Below are 21,817 nucleotides of genomic sequence, written 5' to 3'. Positions count from 1 at the left end.
TGGAATTTTTGCCAAAAACGTTTCACGAGCTAAGTTTTTTGATACTTTTCGATAATACACAACTCTCTTTTTTATTTTTCTCACCCAAAAATTGCTTTAAAATTTAAAGTTTTTGGATCAACTCATAAACATTGCATGTCATTTTGGATTTTTGTGGCCCAAAAAATCCCCCACCATTTTTTCAAAATCCAAAAAACAACTACTACAGTCAGAACCCGAAAAAAAAAGGATAAAAATTGTCTTATGATACGTTAGAAATGCATAAAAACCTGTCAATTTATCTTTTTTCATTTTATCTTTAATTAAAAATAGTTTTATGGAGAAAGAAAAAAAAAGTGACTCATGATACCCCACTCTCCCTGCATTAATTTTTTATGTTTCACTTTATCCACTAAACTTCACCATCTATCCAGATGACCATCCACAAACGAAAAATGGGATTTAGCCGCAATTTATGCACTCCGCGCTTCATGCGGTGTTTTGAGTCAACATTGCAAAAAACTATCATCGTTTCGTATCCAAAGCCTACTGTGGTTTCAACACCCGGCCCAATGTAGGCTTTGATTGATTTTTGATGGATCGCTTTGAAGCCGATATGTCCAGCAAAAAAAATGTGATTAAAAATCTACACATGAGAGGTTTTAGTTGTTTTTTATGCTGCACATTTTTTTTCACCATTTCCAGTTATGTTTTGGGTAGGATTTTTATAATTAGGTTTTAAATATCCATGAAATCACTTTTTTTATAATAATTTTTTCATTTTTCTTTAATTTCTACACAATTTAACGTGTCCATGATCATCACTTGCGCCTTGAATCGCCAACGAACATTTAATGCCAAAACCCGTAATAATATTAACATGTAGGTCCGGTAGAATGGCTGAGCCGATTTTCCATTCCGATTTCCGGCCGGGGATCAGAATTTCCAAGCAAAAAGTTAGGTAGGTACCTACTGAATACGTAGAAGAAAACCCGCATAACAATGCTCTCCGGCTTAGTTACGGGGGAAAAACCGGGAAAAACTTCTGAGCGATGAAGCACAAAGTGTGTGCCAAGTGGCCACTTGGTTTTTGCTTCAATTTTTTTTTCGGGTTTTCTCTCTTCTTTGTAAGGATTCGTTGGGAAAAAAAAATCAGCCCTCCATCGGCTTGGAGAGCCTACCGATTTTTCGACACCGGATTTTCTTCTTGGACTTTGGCGAAAAGATTTTTTGCGATTTTTCCTTCCCTTTTTTTTTCTGTCCCATCTCAAGTGACCGAAAATTGAGTCTTTCAGTTGAAAGATTTTTTTATGCGAAGGGGCGTTTTACGACTCGGATTGGGGGAAAAAAAATTTTTATGGGTGGTTTTTGTGAAATGCTCTATTTCATGGAATAGAGTACGGTCGTTCGTTTGATAGAGGACTGCCCCCTGGGTTTTTCGGGACTAAGAAGCGGGGTTGGTTAATGGAAGTGGTTTTTCGATTATGAGCTGTCTGATTGCAATTGGCTGCTGAATTTTTGTGTCTGTTTTAGCAGTAGTTCCACAAGGTGGTTCACCGGAAAACCTTTTTTTTGAAGTACGTTCACTAAATTTTTTTCAGGGAAATCTCTCGCATTTGAAATATTTTTTCTCTTTCAACCTTCAAAAGTAAAAATAGTTAACATTGTTTTCGCCGTAAGCGGGATTTATTTTTTCAAAACACATTCCCCAGCATTAATGAAAAAAAGTATAATTCTCTCGACTAACGTTGTGTTTTTTTTTCTCCCAAATCTCGTTTCAGGTAAGCAACGCTTTCCCATTTGTTGGCACCCTTCGGAAGGCATCAGCCCACCCTGTAAAAATACTTCCTCACGGAAAAATTGTTTTCCGTTTTCCTGTGCACAATCATGAAAAACTCATCCACAAGCTCAGATTCACACACACACACCCCAACCACACACAAACACAGACTCATCCTTCACAGACCCCACACCCACACCCAAAAAACACGCAACGAACTCAATCCCGACAACTCGCGCGGGTCGTTCATGTTTCATCCCATCGCAGCGACTCGTAAAAAGCCAGGGGAATACAATCATATCAGGTAGGAAGTAGAGGAACAGCAAAAAAAAAAGGAAGCCACGAATCTTCCGCCCGCGTCCAGAAACACAATTCGGGAGAAAAGAACCCGGAGATGATAAACCAGATCAGACCAGGAGGGGACCGAAAGTATGTACGCATACCTTTTTTTACGACCCCACTTTGGGGCCTCCCCGCCACCCTTCTATACTGGTTAACGTATGAAAACAATACCGGAACCAAGGTAGAGGAGACGAGGTCATGTGGGACAGGGGCTGAAAAACAAACCGGGGAAAACCCTTTTTTACAGATTCTGGTTGAAAGTTGATAACCGTAATAAACACTACTGTACTGGGATGTGCTGTGCGCCGTTAAAGGAGCAAGTTTGTTATACAAACGAATTGAAAAACGGACCAGAAATGTTCCGAATTTTTTGTGGCGTTCCTCCAAAAGGGGAAGGACTGAATCATCTTTTGGACCAGTTTACCCCTAATTCGAAGGGTTTGTTTTTAAGCAAAAAAAACTTGGCCGGCGTAAGAAGGCAAAACAATGTTTAATCCTAAAATAATGAAAATACGACAAGTTCCATGTTTATGGTACGCTAGTTTTATCAAGTTTGAATTTGCAAATGAAAATTTTCAATTCACTTCTTTCCAATCATTTTTTCTGAGGTTCATACTCAGTTTCAGGTTTTTGGCTTGATTACAGACTCATACTTTTCTGTCATCTAAAATTCAGATTTCAGGCATCTGATTTAGTATTCAAGTATGATTTTTGTTTCTTACACTTCCGTGGCTGGTTTAAGAACTAAAATCCAAACTTCGAATTCGGATTTAGGTGACAGATTTGATCTTCTAAATTTCCTACTTCAGACATACATTTGAGTAGAGATTTTAAAACATACTCATAAGCAATACTAAAAATTCAAACTCTCATTTTTTCCAACCGATTGGAAAATGATATTCAGAATGAAATTTTGATTTCAAGAATAATTTTGAGGAATTGATGGATTGATACCAGATTTACGTTTTTTTATTTTAAACTTCTAGATCTTAGATCTAGTTTAAAACTTGATATAAAAATTAAATGTCCGGACCCCATAATATTCATAGTTATGATGTACGTTCCAATATAAAAATCAGAAACAAATTGAAGCTCAGAACTGTGTATGATTTTTAAGTTCAAAATTCAAATTAAGATTTGTGATTTTCAAATTCAGTAGATTCTCACAGACTTGATAGTTTATTCTCTGATTTGGAAATTACATATTCATTTCTCAAAATCGGATACAGAGAGGCTTCAAAAAAAAACATTTTTTTTTTTTTCAGATATGAGATTTTCGACTTCATAGTCAAACTACAGACCAGGATTCCGTCCTAGGATTGAGCTTTCCAAATTCAGATCCAGAATCTCACCTCATGGAGAAATTTTTATGTTTCGATTAAAAAATTATGTGAAGTTTTTTTCGAAGAATTCAGGCTTATTCTTTCGGCTGTTGAAGAAAAAACCTCATGGTTTAAACGACATCAGCAGTCAAATTTTTTTTAACTAAAAAAATTCTTCAGCTTCTGAAACCGTTGAATCTTGACATTTTTTTAGGCTCTGACTGCAGAAAAAATTGACGCTTCTCAGTATTTACCAACGTAAGTTTTTTTTTTCTTCATTTTCTGGCATTTTGCTCCACAACGAAAGTCAACAGAGCCGTAAAAAAATACTTTTATTTTTTTTTTGTGTCACTTCTGTCGTGGAATCAAAAGTGAACAGAGATCGAGGGCAGCACCGTTTTAATATGTTCAAGATTATGCCACATGAAATGTCGAAACGAGAAAAAAAAGGTGAAAAGGCTAATAAAAAAAAAGAAATGTATCCGGCAACGGGCTAAACAACGGGCAAAAAATTCGGCGAAAGGGAAGCTGAGCTGAAGCAAAAAAAAAAGTGATTCCAAGCATCGGATTATGTTTGGTTACATAAATCTCTCAGGCAATGTAATATGAAGGATTCCGTCAGGATGAATCTCAAAATACTTTCATCCGTCGGAATGATGATGTGAAAATTTTGGTTGATTTTGGGGGTTTTCCAACGAATCGGATTCATTTCGATTTTAGGGTTTTTGCAATTGTAATGTATTAGTTTAATTATTTTTTATTTGACAGACGTGGGGGAAAACTAAAACGCAGTCACGTTGTTGATTCTAATAACCCCAGAAAATTGTTGAAACTTTCGGCGCAAAAACCCTTTATTGGCGTCAAAAGCCACTTCAAGTTAGATATGTACGTAGTCCGGAAGTTCCTGTCAACCTCAATAGGATTCCGAAATGATTACACGAAAACCCAAAAATAGAAACAAAAACCCCAAACAAATTAAAGCTCGAGTGAGTACAGTTTGGCCCCATTTGCAACACCTGTCGGTTTCGATATTAGTTATAGGTTTAATTAACTTTTCCCTTCTTCCTTTCCCTTGTTGAACTGAAGCTTGTAGGTATAGAAAATTGCCAAGTTTATGGGATGAGAAAAACATCCAAATTTGAATGTAGAGTTGAAGCTGTAACCTGAATCAGAAATTTCGAATAAAAAAAGTTCTCGAACCTTTTATCTGAAATCTCAAGTTAAGAAACTAACAAAAAACTGACAACCCTAATACATAACGTTCAGAACGTTCGCCCATCTTTTTCTCGCGACAGAAGCTTAAAAAAAAAGTTCACCCCGAGAAATGTTTTTTGGTGACTTTTGTGATTTATTTATTTATTTAGAGCACCATTTTACTGAAAACAGGAATGGATGAAAGGGAAAGGCAAAGCTTTCGGGCAATGAAATCCGAAATGGTCGATGTTTATTTTTTGCCACCCCACTACACCCCACTAAGTTCACCCGTTTTTTATTTTTTTGTTCTCAGGAAGATTGCTCCCAGATTGGGCTTTTTCGAAGATCTTTCGAAGGCTGAATTTAATTCAACCTCCAGTAAATACCACTTAAGTACGCTTAAAATGAATAATTCTCTCAGATTGCCCAATCATCTACTGTGGCAGGTTTGAATGAGCAACGAAGAAGACAGTTGGCAACCGGCATGTGATATTTAAGTCGTCCTGCCAACGGAAACATGATAATAACTTTTTTTTTTTTTTTTAGGGATGAGAACAAAATGTGCCACTTTGAAAAATCAAACGTCTTTTCAGCAGAAATATTAAATAAGATTTTCTAAAATTAAAATTAAGAGTCAGAATTCAGATTCAACTTGAGAGATTTATCAAAATTAATAAAAACGAAAACAATTCACAAAACTGTCAAAACAAATAAAATATTGAAAATTGTAACAATGAAAAAAATAAAGTAAATCAAGAAAATTCTCAAAAATATCAAAAATCGACAAAAATGACAATTTAACAAAATTGACAAAAATTGACAATGAAAAAAAACTGACAAATTGACAAACCGTCAAAGATTTACAAATTTACAAATAAGAATATAATTCACAACATTGACAATATTAACAAATTAAACAAAAAATATCAATATTGACAAAATGGGTCAATTTGCCAAATATTACAAAATTGATAAATAAACAAAAAAAAAAGACAACAATGCAAAAAAAAAGTCTAAAGTGAGAATATTTATAAAAAATACAAAAATGACAATATTATATTCAATTTTGTCTATTTTATTCATTTTGTTGATTATTTTTATCAATTTGATCAATTTTGAAAATGTTGCCACTTTTGTAATTTTATTCAAATTTAAGTAATTTGTCAATTTGGTAACTTTAAACATTTTTTTTTTGCATTTTTGTCAATTTGGTCCTCATGAAAATTTTTAGACAATTTTGTAAATTTCAAAAAAATTTCAAATATGGTCAATTCTTCCAATGTTGCAACCTTTGTCATTTCTGTCATTTTTGTCATTTTTGTCATTTTTGTCATTTTTGTCATTTTTGTCATTTTTGTCATTTTTGTCATTTTTGTCATTTTTGTCATTTTTGTCATTTTTTGTCATTTTTGTCATTTTTGTCATTTTTGTCATTTTTGTCATTTTTGTCATTTTGTCATTTTTGTCATTTTTGTCATTTTTGTCATTTTTGTCATTTTGTCATTTTGTCATTTTTGTCATTTTTTTTTGTCATTTTTGTCATTTTTGTCATTTTTGTCATTTTTGTCATTTTTTGTCATTTTTGTCATTTTTGTCATTTTTGTCATTTTTTTTTGTCATTTTTGTCATTTTTGTCATTTTTGTCATTTTTGTCATTTTTGTCATTTTTGTCATTTTTGTCATTTTTGTCATTTTTGTCATTTTTGTCATTTTTGTCATTTTTGTCATTTTTGTCATTTTTGTCATTTTTGTCATTTTTGTCATTTTGTCATTTTGTCATTTTTGTCATTTTTGTCATTTTTGTCATTTTTGTCATTTTTGTCATTTTTGTCATTTTTGTCATTTTTGTCATTTTTTGTCATTTTTGTCATTTTTGTCATTTTTGTCATTTTTGTCATTTTTGTCATTTTTGTCATTTTTGTCATTTTTTGTCATTTTTGTCATTTTTGTCATTTTGTCATTTTTGTCATTTTTGTCATTTTTGTCATTTTTGTCTTTTGTCATTTTTGTCATTTTTGTCATTTTTGTCATTTTTGTCATTTTTGTCATTTTGTCATTTTTTGTCATTTTTTTTGTCATTTTGTCATTTTTGTCATTTTTGTCATTTTTGTCATTTTTGTCATTTTTGTCATTTTTGTCATTTTTGTCATTTTTGTCATTTTTGTCATTTTTGTCATTTTTGTCATTTTTGTCATTTTGTCATTTTTGTCATTTTTGTCATTTTTGTCATTTTGTCATTTTTGTCATTTTTGTCATTTTTGTCATTTTTGTCATTTTTGTCATTTTTGTCATTTTTGTCATTTTTGTTCATTTTTGTCATTTTTGTCATTTTTGTCATTTTTGTCATTTTTTGTCATTTTTGTCATTTTTTGTCATATTTTTTCATTTTTGTCATTTTTGTCATTTTTATCATTTTTGTCATTTTTGTCATTTTTGTCATTTTTGTCATTTTTGTCATTTTTGTCATTTTTGTCATTTTTTGTCATTTTTGTCATTTTTGTCATTTTTGTCATTTTTGTCATTTTTGTCATTTTTGTCATTTTTGTCATTTTTGTCATTTTTGTCATTTTTTGTCATTTTTGTCATTTTTTGTCATTTTTGTCATTTTTTGTCATTTTTGTCATTTTTGTCATTTTTGTCATTTTTGTCATTTTTGTCATTTTTGTCATTTTTGTCATTTTTGTCATTTTTGTCATTTTTTGTCATTTTTGTCATTTTTGTCATTTTTGTCATTTTTGTCATTTTTTGTCATTTTTGTCATATTTTTCATTTTTGTCATTTTTGTCATTTTTGTCATTTTTATTGTCATTTTTGTCATTTTTGTCATTTTTGTCATTTTTGTCATTTTTGTCATTTTTGTCATTTTTGTCATTTTTGTCATTTTTGTCATTTTTGTCATTTTTGTCATTTTTGTCATTTTTGTCATTTTTGTCATTTTTGTCATTTTTGTCATTTTTGTCATTTTTGTCATTTTTGTCATTTTTGTCATTTTTGTCATTTTTGTCATTTTTGTCATTTTTGTCATTTTTGTCATTTTTGTCATTTTTGTCATTTTTGTCATTTTTGTCATTTTTGTCATTTTTGTCATTTTTGTCATTTTTGTCATTTTTGTCATTTTTGTCATTTTTGTCATTTTTGTCATTTTTGTCATTTTTGTCATTTTTGTCATTTTTGTCATTTTTGTCATTTTTGTCATTTTTGTCATTTTTGTCATTTTTGTCATTTTTGTCATTTTTGTCATTTTTGTCATTTTTGTCATTTTTGTCATTTTTGTCATTTTTGTCATTTTTGTCATTTTTGTCATTTTTGTCATTTTTGTCATTTTTGTCATTTTTGTCATTTTTGTCATTTTTGTCATTTTTGTCATTTTTGTCATTTTTGTCATTTTTGTCATTTTTGTCATTTTTGTCATTTTTGTCATTTTTGTCATTTTTGTCATTTTTGTCATTTTTGTCATTTTTGTCATTTTTGTCATTTTTTGTCATTTTTGTCATTTTTGTCATTTTTGTCATTTTTGTCATTTTTGTCATTTTGTCATTTTTGTCATTTTTGTCATTTTTGTCATTTTTGTCATTTTTGTCATTTTTGTCATTTTTGTCATTTTTGTCATTTTTGTCATTTTTGTCATTTTTTGTCATTTTTGTCATTTTTTGTCATTTTTGTCATTTTTGTCATTTTTGTCATTTTTGTCATTTTTGTCATTTTTGTCATTTTTGTCATTTTTGTCATTTTTGTCATTTTTGTCATTTTTGTCATTTTTGTCATTTTTGTCATTTTTGTCATTTTTGTCATTTTTGTCATTTTTGTCATTTTTGTCATTTTTGTCATTTTTGTCATTTTTGTCATTTTTGTCATTTTTGTCATTTTTGTCATTTTTGTCATTTTTGTCATTTTTGTCATTTTTTGTCATTTTTGTCATTTTTGTCATTTTTGTCATTTTTGTCATTTTTGTGATTTTTGTCATTTTTGTGATTTTTGTCATTTTTTGTCATTTTTGTCATTTTTGTCATTTTTGTCATTTTTGTCATTTTTGTCATTTTTGTCATTTTTGTCATTTTTGTCATTTTTGTCATTTTTGTCATTTTTGTCATTTTTGTCATTTTTGTCATTTTTGTCATTTTTGTCATTTTTGTCATTTTTGTCATTTTTGTCATTTTTGTCATTTTTGTCATTTTTGTCATTTTTGTCATTTTTGTCATTTTTGTCATTTTTGTCATTTTTGTCATTTTTGTCATTTTTGTCATTTTTGTCATTTTTGTCATTTTTGTCATTTTTGTCATTTTTGTCATTTTTGTCATTTTTGTCATTTTTGTCATTTTTGTCATTTTTGTCATTTTTGTCATTTTTGTCATTTTTGTCATTTTTGTCATTTTTGTCATTTTTGTCATTTTTGTCTTTTTTGTCATTTTTGTCATTTTTGTCATTTTTGTCATTTTTGTCATTTTTGTCATTTTTGTCATTTTTGTCATTTTTGTCATTTTTGTCATTTTTGTCATTTTTGTCATTTTTGTCATTTTTGTCATTTTTGTCATTTTTGTCATTTTTGTCATTTTTGTCATTTTTGTCATTTTTGTCATTTTTGTCATTTTTGTCATTTTTGTCATTTTTGTCATTTTTGTCATTTTTGTCATTTTTGTCATTTTTGTCATTTTTGTCTTTTTTGTCTTTTTTGTCGTTTTTGTCTTTTTTGTCGTTTTTGTCATTTTTGTCTTTTTGTCATTTTTGTCATTTTTGTCATTTTTGTCATTTTTGTCATTTTTGTAATTTTTGTAATTTTTGTCATTTTTGTCATTTTTGTCATTTTTGTCATTTTTGTCATTTTTGTCATTTTTGTCATTTTTGTCATTTTTGTCATTTTTGTCATTTTTGTCATTTTTGTCATTTTTGTCATTTTTTGTCATTTTTGTCATTTTTGTCATTTTTGTCATTTTTGTCATTTTTGTCATTTTTGTCATTTTTGTCATTTTTGTCATTTTTGTCATTTTTGTCATTTTTGTCATTTTTGTCATTTTTGTCATTTTGTCATTTTTGTCATTTTTGTCATTTTTGTCATTTTTGTCATTTTTGTCATTTTTGTCATTTTTGTCATTTTTTGTCATTTTTGTCATTTTTGTCATTTTTGTCATTTTTGTCATTTTTGTCATTTTTGTCATTTTTGTCATTTTTGTCATTTTGTCATTTTTGTCATTTTTGTCATTTTTGTCATTTTTGTCATTTTTGTCATTTTTGTCATTTTTGTCATTTTTGTCATTTTTGTCATTTTTGTCATTTTTGTCATTTTTGTCATTTTTGTCATTTTTGTCATTTTTTGTCATTTTTGTCATTTTTGTCATTTTTGTCATTTTTGTCATTTTTGTCATTTTTGTCATTTTTGTCATTTTTGTCATTTTTGTCATTTTTTGTCATTTTTGTCATTTTTGTCATTTTTGTCATTTTTGTCATTTTTGTCATTTTTGTCATTTTTGTCATTTTTGTCATTTTTGTCATTTTTGTCATTTTTGTCATTTTTGTCATTTTTGTCATTTTTGTCATTTTTGTCATTTTTGTCATTTTTGTCATTTTTGTCATTTTTGTCATTTTTGTCATTTTTGTCATTTTTGTCATTTTGTCATTTTTGTCATTTTTGTCATTTTTGTCATTTTTGTCATTTTTGTCATTTTTGTCATTTTTGTCATTTTTGTCATTTTTGTCATTTTTGTCATTTTTGTCATTTTTGTCATTTTTGTCATTTTTGTCATTTTTGTCATTTTTGTCATTTTTGTCATTTTTGTCATTTTGTCATTTTTGTCATTTTTGTCATTTTTTGTCATTTTTGTCATTTTTGTCATTTTTGTCATTTTTGTCATTTTGTCATTTTTGTCATTTTTGTCATTTTTGTCATTTTTGTCATTTTTGTCATTTTTGTCATTTTTGTCATTTTTGTCATTTTTGTCATTTTTGTCATTTTTGTCATTTTTGTCATTTTTGTCATTTTTGTCATTTTTGTCATTTTTGTCATTTTTGTCATTTTTGTCATTTTTGTCATTTTTGTCATTTTTGTCATTTTTGTCATTTTTTGTCATTTTTGTCATTTTTGTCATTTTTGTCATTTTTGTCATTTTTGTCATTTTTGTCATTTTTGTCATTTTTGTCATTTTTGTCATTTTTGTCATTTTTGTCATTTTTGTCATTTTTGTCATTTTTGTCATTTTTGTCATTTTTGTCATTTTTGTCATTTTTGTCATTTTTGTCATTTTTGTCATTTTTGTCATTTTTGTCATTTTTGTCATTTTTGTCATTTTTGTCATTTTTGTCATTTTTGTCATTTTTGTCATTTTTGTCATTTTTGTCATTTTTGTCATTTTTGTCATTTTTGTCATTTTTGTCATTTTTGTCATTTTTGTCATTTTTGTCATTTTTGTCATTTTTGTCATTTTTGTCATTTTTGTCATTTTTGTCATTTTTGTCATTTTTGTCATTTTTGTCATTTTTGTCATTTTTGTCATTTTTGTCATTTTTGTCATTTTTGTCATTTTTGTCATTTTTGTCATTTTTGTCATTTTTGTCATTTTTGTCATTTTTGTCATTTTTGTCATTTTTGTCATTTTTGTCATTTTTGTCATTTTTGTCATTTTTGTCATTTTTGTCATTTTTGTCATTTTTGTCATTTTTGTCATTTTTGTCATTTTTGTCATTTTTGTCATTTTTGTCATTTTTTGTCATTTTTGTCATTTTTGTCATTTTTGTCATTTTTGTCATTTTGTCATTTTTGTCATTTTGTCATTTTGTCATTTTTGTCATTTTTGTCATTTTTGTCATTTTTGTCATTTTTGTCATTTTTGTCATTTTTGACAAAAATGACAAAAATGACAAAAATGACAAAAATGACAAAAATGACGAAAATGACAAAAAATGACCAAATTGACAAAAAATGACAAAAAATGACAAAAATGACAAAAATGACAAAAAATGACAAAAAAGACAAAAATCTCAAAAATCACAAAAATGACGGAAGCGACGAAAATGACAAAGATGAGAAAAAGTGCAAAAATGTTTTTTTTTTTCTAAAAATTAAATCATGTTTTCAAAACTGTACCCGCATTTGTATAGGAATTGTTATTTTCGAGCTAAAAATATTTATAAATTTTTTGCCTGAAAATTTTGGCCCTTTTTCATATGTTTATCTAGATCATTTTAGGGAAAACTAAGTATGCCACGTTGCTTAACTAGGTAAGATCTTTATGCCCACAAAGTTTCATTGAGAGGGTCATGCCAATTTCGTGTTGATTTGTCTTTTCTATTAAGAATTTACAAGAACACTTTCAATTTTAGTTTTAAACACAGGCTGTTTGCGCTTTCAAAATCTAAAATGATGCACGGTGTGCTGTGCTAACATTTTTGCAAATTTTATCCACCCACACAATTGCTTTCGAGACGCCTCCGCCCAGGGAGATTCCGAGGCTCTGGCATGGCGCTAGCTAGCCGGTTGATACGAGACGGCCAAAATCACCCAACTGTTTGAGCTGAAAGTTCCATATCCGATTCTAAATGAGATTATTTCCGGTTTTTGCACTTCTCTCTCCGTCGTCGTCGTCGCCCAAGTCTCGGTGTCGGCTTTTTTAGTTTGATGATTGAGACAGTGGCGAGAGAAAAAAAAACTTTTTAAAAGCTCACGGTGCGGTGTTTCTTCTGTTGCTTGAGCACTCAGACAGTGTTTTTCTATTTTTTTTTATCTCTCTATTTATCTCTGAAAGATTGTTCGGAAAAGGGGGGGAAAGGGGATGTGATTTTCATCTCAACATGGCTTAAGGGAAGGCATCGGAAGCCGTCCGAGTACGACGACGACGGAGACAGTTTTAGTTTTTTCCGTTTTCCTATGGGATGTTCGTCAAGATCAGCAGAAACAAAATGCTCGATAAAATTGTCCTCCTCGTGTCAGAGCTGGCCAGCAGCCCGACTGGCTGGGCAGGAGAGATAAGAATCATCATCGTTTGGCTATGCTGGCGAGGTTTGTCTCATTTGCGGTAATCATCGGCCGGACGTGACTTGATCCAAGTTCGTAGCCAAAAGTCTAGTTTTTGGAAAGAGAAGCAACACTCCTCAATGGGGTCGGTCGGATTATTCCTACGTATGATATCACGTAAATCTCGGACAATTTGGAATAATGACCCGGACTACATGGTTAGCATTTTTGGCTGGGCGTGATGTGATCAAAGCGCCATTCAAATTTTCGGTGCTCAAATTAGTTATTGGGCAAACTTTCGAGGGGGAACTTGTATAGGAGCAGCTTAACGCTTCAACGAACTAAAACAGGTATTCCTAACTATTTTTTATATGTTTACGAATTTTCTTGTGTTTTAATAAATTAGTGGAAATAACGAACAGAAATGGTCCAGCTCATGAGCCACTTTACCAAACCTTTTGACATAAACAGCTCCAGCACTTAGCCAGTGTAACAAATGTTGAAAAGGAAATCATCCCCCCTTACCGCCATACGGTTATTCCCGCTAGCAGCTACTAGACCATCCCCCACACCAAACGTTGAAACGTGACAGGTTTAAACTGCACGTTCTCTGACAGTCGTCGGACTGGAGTTTTTCCCATCCTTTCCGGTGCCCATTCGAAAAGCGTGCTCGTATTAGCGAACAAAATGTTACATCAGCTCTAAACTGACAGATTTACTAACGGGTTGGCTGCCGACTGACTGACTGGCTGCTTTCTGAATGCCGGATGCTGACTGGCTGTCCGAGGAGTGAGTAGTTTGCATTGCTGCCACAGAGTAATCCTGGAAACAAAAGGGTCATCACCGTTCGCAGCTAACAGGAAATAGTGCTAATATGAGAAGAATGAAACTTAATGGATTCTGATGATGGATAATTGCGCGCTATATTTCAGTCTACATCCAGGGGTTAAAAAATTCATTTGTTTCAATATTGCTAATTACCAAAAATTAAAAGAATAAGGTCAAATACCAACATAGTAAGTTGTTCTATTTCCGGAACGATTACATAAAGTCCCATAAAAACAAAAGTTTCCAATTAATCCCGCCCTTTTTCTAATGGGAAGAATCTTTCCAATCATTTACGGTACGACTTTGAGCTCCCCCAATTAAAACAAACAGCAAAGTGACTTTCCGAAACTTGCTCAAGGGTCATTATCCCAATGTAGCCAAAGGTGGTCGGTAACCGAGAGTTTTGCATTCCTACTAAGAGAGAACTTTTCGGCAAACAACTTCAAGAAGCTTACCGCACCGCAGAACCTATTGCTTAAATTTCGTTCGCTCGTCGGCAGCAGTTTCGCCAATAAATAATCAAACTTTGCTCCATTGCTGGAGCCCCCGGCGGAAGCCAAGTATAGGAAAAACAATTGATCCCGTCCGTAGAATTCATCTGCCGAACCCTTCGGGAGGGAGAAAACGGCCCTTAATTACTGCAGGCATTCGTTTTAAGCATACATGTATGCGGAATCTCCAACAAACACACCTTTCAACTGCTGGAATTTCTGCCCACAAACTACTACCGAATGAGTGGAGGAAACTACCGGGAGCGGCAAAACAACGGATGTCTTCCGGGAAATCGGATCCGGTTCTGTTCTGGTAAAAGTTGCTTAATTTGACGCTCAGCTAGGTTTTTCCGGGTGCGAGCATTTCCGAACAACTATATCATTTGCCCCGGTTCCCACACAAAGTATTGTTAGTGGATAGTACCTACATATGTAAGTATTCAACGTCTGCCAGACATTCGGAGCGAAAAACTTTGGGACACGTACACATACCTATACCCCTCGAGGAATTCTTACGTCCCGGATGGGAAAATTGTGCTACATATTGGAATCAGTTTCCTTTTAAAATGATTTTATCATAAATAAACCTGTTATTTTAATTTTAAAACTATCAATTAAAATTAGGGAAGACATTTACAACAAATATCTTTATTGTACCTTCATTGGAATCGGGAAATTTTGCTCACCGGTGTTTCTCTTGAGTCCCAGATAGGAACGATTATTACAAAACTTTTCAGCAACCTCTTCTTGCCCCGAGGGAAACTTTCGGAACGGAAAGTTTTCAACCGGTGCAATGTTACGGTGGTGGCGGCTGTATGCTAGTTTTATGTGGTTGATTTTCAGGGGATTAATGCTACTCAAAATAAAAAAAAAACATTCCGAGACAATCGTTTGTTATAGAATTGTAATATTAACAAAGATTGATGGTATTGAATTGTAATAGTAACACAACAAAAGATATTTTAATCTACGAAACGCGCTTATGACTAAAACAAGGCTCAGAGTATTATACTATACTCAGAGTAGATACAATATTTATTTCAAGGGAAGATCAGTGAAGAAACCGCTAAGAAATTGCTGAAGCCTAATGATGACCCAATGATAAGTATTTTATTCTGTGTACAAAATTATTCATTTCCAGCCGCGGAAGGATGGGCCATACTTCCACAATGTAAGTGAGATTTGGAGTGAATTTTGGCTAGATGTAAATTCACCTGAATTCTAAGTGACCGTCAAGAGAAAATCTCTTAAGTGACCGGTCCAGTGAATTTCAATTAAAGTCTGTTTCACATAGAATCTGGTCGCATCTTTTCATTTACTGCAGCGCCCCTAGTTGTCACATCGCGAATCTATTGACTGTGTTTTGATCCGGATGGTTTGTTTACTTAGTGGTGAAAATTTCATCAAGATTGAAGCAGTCAGTCAAAAGTTATCGACGATGGAACGCGAAAGGCGAGAGAAAAATTCGGCACACTCACGTAGAGAAACCGACGTGGTCAGGGGTAAAAATCGCAAAAATTCCTGAAATATCCAAAATCGACTGTAAATTCGGTGCTGCAACCTTACCGGGAGACTCTTACGGTGGATCGAGCAAAACAAATCAGGCATAAAAGTGGAAACATATGACCGACCGAAAGCTGCGAGCAAAGGTAATTCGATCAGTTCACAATAATCCTGGAATCTCCTTGCGTGATTTGGCGAAAAAGTTCAAGACGAACCACAGAACAGCTCGACGGATTTGATTGCAAGAAGGCTTGCGGTCGTATCATGCAAGCAAACACCCCAACAGTATTGACCAAGTACAACGGATGCATTTTGATGGACGACGAAACTTACGTCAAAATGGATTTTGGACAAAAACCCGGTAACAAATTTTACCTTGCGAAGCGTAAAGGGAAAGATTCAAGTTTGTTTTCGTAGATAAATTTGCTCGTAAGTTGATGATTTGGCTAGGAATCTGTAGTTGTGGGAAGAAGACTAAGATTTTCATCACTGGGGACACAATGAATGGGAATGTTTACAAAGAAGAATGTCACCAGAAGAGGGGTTTGCCATTCATTCGGTCCCACAAAGGTCCGGTGAAGTTCTGGCCGGTCCTGGAAAGCTGCCACTACAACCGGGATGTCGTTAAGTGGTATAAGGAGAACAAGATCGATTTTGTTGAAAAAAGTATCAATCTACCAAACTGTTAAGAATGGAAAAGTGGTGGAACAAGATGGCGAATGAGGTTACCAGCAGTACTGTGCAGAAAATGATGGATGGTATCACAAAAAAAGGTCGATAATTCATCCGAAAAGCTGACGAATGATTTTTTTGTATTTTTTTTCCTTAAAGTGCAATAAAACCCTACAAAATGACATTTTTCATTTTGTTGTACGTTATTTCTTTGCGGAGAAATGATCTATTTTATCCGACCAGATTCTATGTGAAACAGACTTTATCTTCAAGTCAAATTCGGAAATGGCACATTCACATAAAGGGCACAAAAGTGCTCAAAATGGGATTTACTCAGTCACAAAAAGAACATTTAGGTGCTTTCAAAATCACATCACCACTTCAGTTAAAACAACATCTAGGCGTGGTCTTGTGGTAGCGTGTTCGATTCTCACCAAGAAGGTCGGGGTTCGATCCCCGAGCCGGGCAATTTTTTTTTTCAATAATTAATTTGGCACTTGAGTGACCATTCTGATGCGATATATGTAGGAAATGTAGGAAAGAAGCAATTGAGCAATTTGTCGAGTTTGGAATCCGGCGCGTGGCATCATGGCGGCACCATGTACAGAACATACTAAATGATCAAGAGAAGATGATATGAACCGATGCCAAGGGTGCAGTTGAAATTTTTGTTCACTTTACGATTTTTTTAAGCTGAATTTAAAGGCCGCTGAAATCTGAACAGAAGATCATTAAGACTTATTTTGGAACTTAAATTTTTAGCTGCATAGAACTTACTTCACATCAATGATGGGGCTGAGAGACCTTTTTTGTACTTTTTATATGGGACTTTTGGTTGCTTTGGGTGGACGTGTACAAAATTTGGCGACAATCTGTCTAGTGGTTTTAGAGAAAGCGTTCAATACTGATGTTCATTGAAAAATTTTTTTGGGTAGGATCGATAAAAATCTAGAAAAGTCCCAGGGGGAGACCCAAAACGGCTGGAAATCAACTTTTCGACCAAAGTTCACACGGTAAATCGTTAATGAAATCCTAGAGAATCAAATAGTGAGCTAAAAATTTGAAAAAAAAAAAAGTGAGGACGATTGATTTTTTTAAGTTAAGGAATGTCAGAGGATTATTCCAGCTCAATCCGAAAATATCTATAGAGGAAGTGATAAAAAAGATAAATTTTACTGACTGGTTTGACTTCATTTTTACAAAATAGAAAGGCTATCCACAGGTAAAATAAACAAAATGCGGTGGTCAAATCGTACGCAAAATATTTGGAATGCTAGTGAGGAGATATTTTGAAAAAAATCGTAATGGACAGCATAACGAAGTCTTTAGCGGTCACCTGGCATGTTTCCAATCAGAAACTTTTCGATGACAAATCTAGCCTGTATGTCTCGGAAATAACCACGGAAAAAATTGAAAAATTTATGGACTACTTGAGGAGGCTAACGATCTGTGAGAACTGCAAGTCACTCAGTGTTTCCAACGATTGACTCGATGAATGTCTAATAATATAAAAAAAAAAGACTGCCTCCAATCGCGATCGTTTTTTTTTTTTTTTTTTTTGGTAAAATACTTCAATAGGTCTCACAAAGTTTATACTCTGTTTGAGTTGCCATTACGCAAAAACTGTGGTGGAATGATGAAAAGTCAAATAGATATGTTGTTTTTGTACTGAATGAGGACAATTGGTTAAAACTGTAATAACTTCGCCCAAATTCAATATTTTGAGTTATTTTGAAAATCAAGCATCAGGAAACAGGCAACGTTATTAAAAATAGCCTTGATTTTAAACAAGGGTGGTCTATAGTACGCATTATAGACGGCGCACGTGTTGTCCAAAAATTGAAGTCGATAAACTTCTTCATTAGACGTTATCTAAAAAAAACCACTTTCCAGAACACCACACAATTTGCACATGTAAACATTAAATTATGCTGAAAATTTAATTATTTACATCCATGCATTCAGAAGTTATTCCCAAAACAAAGTGATGCCTTATTTTTCAAATACACTTCTTACATTACTTATAAGGATTTTCATTCATTAGCCAGAACAATTTTATAATTCCCCTGCCATGTCGTCTTAGGAACGGGTTTGTGGGGGTTAAAAACCCCCCCTTCCCATCCCATGGTTCCAAAAAAAATTCTAGCTTGTTGATTGAAATTCAGTTCCGAATATCGAGTTCCAATAAGCTTGCCAAATCGCCCAGATTTTTGCACTATATTTGCTCAATCATACAAAAATTTAAATTGAGTTATTAAAATTAATTATTTGAGTAGTCTACATTTTTGAGAAAATTTCATTAAAATTTAAGTTTAAAAAAAAAATAAAAGTGAATTGAAGTCGACTAATGTATTTCGATAAACAAAAGTCAAGTGTTTTTCTTCATGATTTCAATCTGAAAGTTTTGATACTTACGGAAAAATATTTGGGAAAGCCCAGATAACCTAAGTTGGGTTAGAATAATTCCGGATTTGGTGGTTCCAAGTTTGCTTATTATAATTAAAATTCGATGTCTGTAAATAAAATTAGGATTCTGTATCCAATTTATTGTTACTGAACTTCAGATTGGATCATCATTTCGTAGTTTGGAAAAAAATATTCAAAATTACAAGTTATTTGAAAAAGATTTTTCTCCTCGAAAATTCGGACTCGCTGACTCTTCCACCTTCTTCACCATCACCAAATAGTGGTCTGACTCGATGAATACTTCCTCTTGGCCGATCTGAGCGTTAAAATCCCTGATGACGTTCTTGACATCTTGATATCATGATATCTTGATTCTTGATATCATGTTTTGTCATCTTCCTCATCACTATAAAAACTGTTCCAAGCTCGTGTGTGTTGCCCCAGTTCTGGTAGATGGCATGACCATCTTGGGATGTTCGTACCCTGGAGCCCTTCCAGCATACCTCCTGGAATTTGCGGCTCTTGAATTCGTTGAAGTCCTTTTGCGTCGCGTGGGGCTTTGCCGATTTCCATCCGAAATTTCTTGACCATTGTTCGTTGCTGGAGCACCAATCAACTAAAAACCCAAAACACATATGAAAGACAATTTCTTGATTTTCACAAAAAAAAAAAAACAATTAAAATCTTAACTTATAAATAACATAATGCTTTAAGAGAGAGAGGGGAAGAAATCTTGTTCTTGGTCATCAATGCATTAAAAAAAGAAATTTCAAAAATCTTGCACAAAACAGTTAGTTTTTTTGCAGATAGTAAATTTTTCGATTTTTGATCATCAAATTCTTCAAAAATCCAACGTTTACTTATAATGTTCAATGTTTTTCAATGTTTAAAGAACTCATCAAAAAATTTCATCAATTGGTTTCTGAATAAGGAACTATGCAAACTTTTAAATAGAGTATGAGTTTTTATGTTTAGTTAGATTAATTAGTTTATCAAAAATAGGGGTTCAAGGTTTTTATTACATTTTGAAAGCTGAAATACGTTTTGCATCTTTCATAAACATTTATAGCTTTTTTCAAACTTATGCCTTATAATACTTTCAATAATTAGGTAATAAAAAGTAGACTAGTATTTTTTTTACCATAACCAATTTTTTCAGATTTTTCTAAATTTATTGCAAACAGATATTCACCAGAACACAATCCATTGGCTCACTCCCTCATTGAATCGTTTTTGATAATTTAAAACAAAATCATTAGCCGCACTCTAGAGCTAGAACTAATCGTTTCAATTTTTCTCTTTTTCTGCATCTGCTACCAAACAACCACTCTACTGCCCTCTTCAAAATCAATTCGAAAAAAAATTACTAAAACAACCAATCGTGCACGCAATCACTCAATGAAAACTGTAATGTAACATCCCTTCTACTACTGCAACTAACTACTAACTACTTCAACTACAACACCCCCACCAACAAAAAAAATACACCCAAAATCAACCCGTCAACTTTTGCGCTCCGAAAACCAAAAAAAAAAAATAATACTAAATGTGCAAACACGTGCTTGTGCGTCTATGTGTGGGTGGATCGTGGGGTGGTTGGTTGTGTGTGCGTTTTTTGTTGTGATGCCTCCTCGCTCGAATCTTACCTCCTGCGTGGCGCGTCATTCGATTCAATTTGTTACGCCTGCAGCGTCCGCCGCTTCCGGTGGTCCTAGCGTAGACACAACGGACGTCGGCGGGGTCGTCGCCAGCGCGTACACGGACTCGCGCTCGCGCATCTCGATCGTGCAGTATCTGGAACCCCTGTCCCGACCTACCAAGGCGCCAAGTATGTGGAAAATCACCCTACTACTACTACTTCTACTATCTCACTTACTCATTCTGTCTCTCATTTACTCACTTTATTGTATTTAGTTGAATTTTTTTCTTTTCACATTTCGTATTTTGGACAATGTCCTGTAAAATATTTTTTTTTGGTTATTCCATTTCATTGAAGCGCATCACTTGTTGCGGATTGTTTATGTGTTGTTTACTTATTGTTCGTTTTCATACAAATTGAATAGGTGGAAGATGACTCAAAGTTTATAATGATTAAATTTTTGATCACATCTTAGATCCAATTCTTCTACCACCAAACTGTGACGCACCAAATTTTAAACTGTTGATTCTATTACAATCACAACCACAGTACGAGAAACGTTATACCAATTTAAATAGTAGAACTTGGTGATCTATTGGAACCCAAATAATACCGGGTCTTCCAACATCACTTTTTAGTATCGATGTTAAACGTTGCCATTTGTTGTTTCATAAACTTAAAAAAAATCCCGTTTTTCCCACCTCATGCTGATTACTTAATTCATACAACGCGAGACTTCCTTTTGTTCTTTGCCAAAGAAAAAGTACCAACAAAGTCAAATATCATAAATTTCACACCATAAAAGTTTATGATTTAGTCTTGATTACCACCATTCATACCACCCCTTTCACACTCAAACCATCCAACCACCCAACAACCCACCCACCTAGTGCGTAGAGTTACTGCTTAGTTTAGGAAAATTGCTTAACATTCGGGGAAAGTTTAAAGTCTTTGCCCCCTAACAACCCCACCACACCGATTCCTCAAATGAGTCCATCAGTAGCAGCCGAAACGAGAACCAATTTAGAACTTAACAGCCACCCATTAAAACACTAACTACACCGCCTGGAATAACACACAAAAAAACACAGCCACACGTAAACTCCGTAAACCTGCGTAGACTAAAAATTTGCATGCTCCCCGTCGTTGATGTTTTATTTGATGTCTATCTAAACTGTTGTGTCTATAGAGAAGGTAGTAGATGCTCTTAGCTGAGAAAGAAAAAAAATATTTCCTAAAATAAACGAACAGTAGCTAATTACTCTTCCACCGGCAACACCGTTTTGACTGAAAAGCCGGCCTGGTCGGAACGGAACCCATTTCGGCGGATTTATTTCCCCTTCGTGGCGATACTTTTCCATCCGGGCCCGGAGTCGGGTTGGTGCGCGATGCTGTAAACAAATGGCGCACCTCCTGGAGAGATTTTGTTCGCAATTTGCCCCTCACTAAAATTAGGCACCTGAGAGCTGAAGTGCATGGCGGTTCGATTGAAGAAACCGGTCATTATTTTGAGCAATTAGGTGAAATACTCTTCATAATGGCTAGCTTTCTAACTGACTGATGAAATTCTAAATGAACAATTACGACTTTATACGCTAGCATTAACTTTGATTTCAAATTTAATTGTTAAGCTCAAAATCGTAGAGTTTAGTCTTCTGATGATGTTTTAGAAGGAACATTTATTTTTTTAGAACATCCAACTTTTTTTTATTCTTTCAC

The 21,817-nt window shown here is 33.1% G+C and overlaps 1 protein-coding gene across 1 annotated transcript in view; it reads left to right on the top strand.

Moving 5' to 3' along the window:
* The window catches only part of LOC129747907 (uncharacterized), a 165,194-nt gene that overhangs the window by 128,040 nt on the left and 15,337 nt on the right, over positions 1 to 21,817 (top strand). The window contains exon 5 of the mRNA XM_055742312.1: positions 20,150 to 20,287. Within this exon, the coding sequence (XP_055598287.1) occupies positions 20,150 to 20,179 (30 nt within the window). The 3' untranslated portion in view covers positions 20,180 to 20,287. The remainder of the gene's footprint in view (positions 1 to 20,149; positions 20,288 to 21,817) is intronic.

The sequence above is a fragment of the Uranotaenia lowii genome, chromosome 1 (genome assembly GCF_029784155.1).
Source record: "Uranotaenia lowii strain MFRU-FL chromosome 1, ASM2978415v1, whole genome shotgun sequence".
NCBI lineage: Eukaryota > Metazoa > Arthropoda > Insecta > Diptera > Culicidae > Uranotaenia > Uranotaenia lowii.
Note: the sequence above shows the minus strand (reverse complement) of the source record. Positions and strands in the feature narration are given on the sequence as shown.